The sequence below is a fragment of the Emys orbicularis genome, chromosome 13, assembly GCF_028017835.1.
Source record: "Emys orbicularis isolate rEmyOrb1 chromosome 13, rEmyOrb1.hap1, whole genome shotgun sequence".
Taxonomy (NCBI): Eukaryota; Metazoa; Chordata; order Testudines; family Emydidae; genus Emys; species Emys orbicularis.
Window position 1 is genome coordinate 15,478,911 of NC_088695.1, and position 4,936 is coordinate 15,483,846.

A 4,936-nucleotide genomic window follows, 5' to 3' on the forward strand; every position below is an offset into this window, starting at 1 on the left:
AAGAGAGGATACATTTCTACCTAAAATGGTGGTTTCTAGCTAGATTTTTTTTTTTTTGGTTGGTTGGTTGGTTGATTCTTTTTAATGAAGATTGGGTCTCTGTGTAGAGTGTCCCACTGCAGGACAATGAACTATTGTCCTAGGGAAGGACAGGTATTTGCCTGTTTAGGATAAAAACTTTCAAAGGGTGCTTATAATTAGGCTGCCCATTTCACTGCAATTCACTTGCAGTTGGCTGCCCAACCATTGCAATTCCCAACCTTATTTGTTTGGTTTGTTTCTTTGTTGTGGCTTCCCCTAAAATATAAAATCCTGACCCATTTCAGCAGTGGAACTCCAGCCTGTCCAAGGACATTGTTCTGCTTTGATAGACCAGGAAGTGAAATCTGTGACTATTTGGACCAATATCTATCTGTTTTTCTGTACTGTTGTACATTAGCCCCGTCACCACATTACTTGGTTGCTTGGTGTGATTTGTCAAGTTACTACACAGGTTTCCAGAGAGATTAACGTTTTCTTTAACCCGCAGGCTGATCAGATATGAAATTTATCCCAGGAGTCAAGTGAGATGGCATTTTCTCCCTTTCCCATCCGCTAGCCTCCACTCTCTACTTAGCTATTGTTCCGATAGCCAGCTGGGAGGACAATGAAAACAATGCTGATGTTTTATTGAGTGAATGTTCTTCATTTATATCCCAGAGTGAATTTCTTTCCCATGGACACAACCTATGATGAACCCAGAACAGAGAAATCAAACGTCCATCACAGAATTCATCCTCCTGGGATTCGGAACTCTCCCTGAACTGCAAATCTTTCTTTTCCTGCTGTTTCTCGTGATCTACATGGCAACCATGGCCGGGAACATCCTCATCGTGGTTCTTATTGTGGTTGATTGTCGCCTTCACACCCCCATGTACTTCTTCCTTGGGAACTTGTCATGCCTGGAGACCTGCTACACTTCCACCATCCTGCCCAGCATGCTGACCAGTCTCCTGAGTGGGGACAGAACTATTTCATTTAGTGGGTGTCTCACACAATATTATTTCTTTGCTTCTATGGTTGCTACAGAATGCCTTCTTTTATCAGTGATGTCATATGATCGGTATTTAGCGATATGCAATCCAATGCACTATGCAGCCAATATGAGTGGCAGGTCTTGCCTCCAGTTTATAGGTGGCTCTTGGATAGGTGGCTTCCTATGTAGTGGCATAATAACATTGCCAATATCTCAGTTAGCTTTCTGTGGCCCCAATGGTATTGACCATTTCTTTTGTGATCCTATCCCCCTGATAAATCTCTCCTGTAATGATCCTCACCTGATGGAAATGTTGGCTTTCACACTCAGCTTGATTTTCTTACTGGTCCCATTCCTACTTACCTTGATGTCCTACATCTGCATCATTGTGACCATCCTGAGAATCCCTTCCATCACGGGGAGGCAAAAGGCCTTTTCCACCTGCTCCTCCCACCTCATTGTGGTGACCATGTATTATGGAACTCTACTGATTGCCTATATGTTCCCAACAAGCAACACACTGAGAGACTTCAAGAAAGTTCTCTCTGTCTTCTACACTGTCTTGACTCCCCTGGTCAATCCCCTCATCTACAGCCTGAGGAACAAAGAGGTCAAGGAGGCCCTGAGAAAAGCTAGCAGGAAATCCATGTTTGGACAATGCTAACCAATCAGTTTCCTTAGGTTAAAATAAAATAGACATACCATAGGCTGGTTTAGGGCCTGAATCGAAGCCTGCTATAGTCCAAGGTCATGTTTCCATTAGCTTCACTGGGCTTCCTGTCGTGCTCTTACGGAGTCACAGCCATGGGAGAAAGTGGAGAGAGATAGGTCCTAAAAAGAATGGGGTCACAGGTTTTAAGAGGTCTATGTAAGTCACTGGTGAGTACTACTGGGCTAGTGGGAGTTTTGAACTTGTGGCTGCTCTAAGTTCAGACAATGAGGAGAGATTGTGCTCAGTGAGAGGGTTCAGGGATAATGGCCTCACTTGGAAAGCTGAGCATCCATTCTTTGTAGGGTCTCTCTCTCTCTCTCTCTCTCTCTCTCTCACACACACACACACACACACACACACACACACACACACTCTAATGTTAGGAAATTGTATAATTAACTTTTGATTTTTATAGTGTATTTCATCCCCAGGCTTCCTTCAAAAGGAACAGAAAAGCAAAAGGAAACCCTCTAACCTGTGCCACAGAACACAGGATTCCCATATAGTGCCCATCTATAAAAAGGGACAACCGGGGAATTACAGACCAGTCAGCTTAACTTCAGTACCCAGAAACATAATGGAGCAAATAATTAAGCAATCAATTTGTAAGCACCTAGAAGATAATGAGGAGATAAGTAACAGTCAGCATGGATTTGTCAAGAATAAATCATGTCAAACCAACCTGATAGCATTTGCTGACAGGGTAACAAGCCTTGTGGATAGGGGAAAGTGGTAGATGTGGTATATCTTGACTTTAAAAAGGCTTTGATACTGTCTCGCATGACCTTCTCATAAACAAACTAGGAAAATACAATCTAGATGGAGCTACAATAAGATGGGTGCATAACTAGTTGGAAAACTGTTCCCGGAGAGTAGTTATCAGTAGTTCACAGTCATACTGGAAGGGCATAATGAGTGGGGTCTGGATCCCGTTCTGTTCAATATCTTCATCAATAATTTAGATAATGGCATAGAGAATACACTTATAAACTTTGTGTACGATACCAAGCTGGGAGGGGTTGCAAGCGTTTGGAGGATAGAATTACAATTCAAAATGATCTGGACAAACTGGAGAAATGGTCTGAAGTAAATAGGATGAAATTCAATAAGGACAAATGCAAAGTACTCCACTTACGAAGGAACAATCAGTTGCACACATACAATATGGGAAATGACTGCCTGGGAAGGAGTACTGTGGAAAGAGATCTGGAGGTCACAAGCTAAATATGAGTCAACAGTGTACAGGTCTGTCACATCTTACGTGCATTTAACATGCGTGATTTCAGCTTTACGCGGTTGGCAAAAGCAAAAAAACAAAAACAAAAAGAGAAAAATAACAATTTTAATACTGTACCTGTAGTGCAGGCGATTCCGCCCGCCATTACACTCAATGTAATTTTGACTATACGCGATTTTCGCTTTATGCGCTGACTGCGGAACGTAACCCCAGAGTAAGATGCGACAGACCTGTAATGCTGTTGCAAAAAAAGCAAACATCATTCTGGGATGTATTAGCAGGAGTGTTGTAAGCAAGACACAAGAAGTAATTCTTCCACTCTACTCCTCACTGATTAGGCCTCAACTGGAGTATTGTGTCCAGTTCTGGGTGCCACATTTCAGGAAAGATGTGGACAAATTGGAGAAAGTCCAGAGAAGAGCAACAAAAATGATGAAAGGTCTAGAAAACATGACCTATGAGGAAAGATTGAAAAAAATGAGTTTGGTTAGTCTGGAGAAGAGAGGACTGAGAGGGGACATAATAATAGTTTTCAAGTATATAAAAGGTTGTTACAAGGAGGAGGGAGGAAAAATTGTTTTTCTTAACCTCTAAGGATAGGACAAGAAGCAATGGGCTTAAATTGCAGCAAGGGCGGTTTAGGTTGGACATTAGAAAACTTCCTAACTGTCAGAGTGGTTAAGCACTGGAACAAATTGCCTAGAGAGGTTGTGGAATCTCCATCATTGTAGATTTTTAAGAGCAGGTTGGACAAACACCTTCCAGGAATGGTCTAGATCAGGGGTCGGCAACGTTCAGCACGCGGCTCGCCAGGGTAAGCACCCTAGCGGGCCGGGCCAGTTTATTTACCTGCTGACGCGGCAGGTTCGGCCGATCGTGGCCCCCACTGGCCGCGGTTCGCCATCCCGGGCCAATGGGGGAGGTGGGAAGCCGCGGCCAGCACATCCCTCGGCCCGCGCCACTTCCCGCCGCCCCCATTGGCCCGGGACGGCGAACCGCAGTGAGTGGGGGCCGCGATCGGCCGAACCTGCCACGTCAGCAGGTAAATAAACTGGCCCGGCCCGCTAGGGTGCTTACCCTGGCGAGCCGCGTGCCGAACGTTGCTGACCCCTGGTCTAGATAATACTTAGTCCTGCCATGCGGGCAGGGGACTGGACTAGATGACCTCTCAAGGTCCCTTCCAGTTCTGTGATTCTATGATGCAAAATTAGGGTGGAGACCTTGTGTAAGTGAATCCCTGTGAAAATACATCAGTATACTCATGGCTTTGAAACTACGGTAATCCAGGGAAACTGTCTTTTGCATTCATAGAATCATAGAGTAGGACTGGAAAGGTCCTCAATAGATCATGAAGTCCAATCCTCTGCACTCAAGGTAGGACTACATAATTACTAGACAATTCCTGACAGGTGTTTGTCTAATCTGTTCTTAAAAGCCTTCAATGAGGGAGATTCCACAACCTCCCTAGACAATTTATTTCAGTGCTTAACCACTCTGATAGTTAGGAAGTTTTTCCTAATGTCCAAACTATACCTCCCTTGCTGCAATTTAAGCCCATTGCTTCTTGTCCTGTCCTCAGAGATTAAGGAGGACAACTTTTCTTCCTCCTCCTTGTAACAACCTTTTATGTATTTGAAAACTGGTATCATGTCCCCCCTTAGTTTTCTCTTCTACAGGCTAAATACTGGAAAATGGGCATTAGGGAAAGTCAAGGTTAATGTGACAAATTTTTATGCATCCTTTCTAATGATCTCTAGATGGCAGCTGTTCATATGGAATGGCAAATAGTCAGTAATTGTTAAATCCGTGACTTCAGTTAAAAAATATTGCTTAAGTCATTAAGAGTCAATAATCTTGGAATTAAAAATTTAAGCCACGGTTTGTGAAGATTCTGGTCTATTGTTCTGTTATAGCCAATTTTCTGTTTAGACATGTATCATTCAAAGAGTTAGGCAATGGGATTTCATCCCTG

General features: G+C 43.5%; 1 protein-coding gene across 1 annotated transcript; it reads left to right on the forward strand.

The window, feature by feature from the left end:
- Positions 1–728: 728 nt before the first annotated feature.
- Positions 729–1,679, forward strand: LOC135888439 (olfactory receptor 10A7-like). Its single transcript, XM_065416250.1, has one exon. The coding sequence runs from the start codon at positions 729–731 to the stop codon at positions 1,677–1,679; it is 951 nt and encodes a 316-aa protein (XP_065272322.1).
- The last annotated feature ends 3,257 nt before the right edge of the window (positions 1,680–4,936 follow it).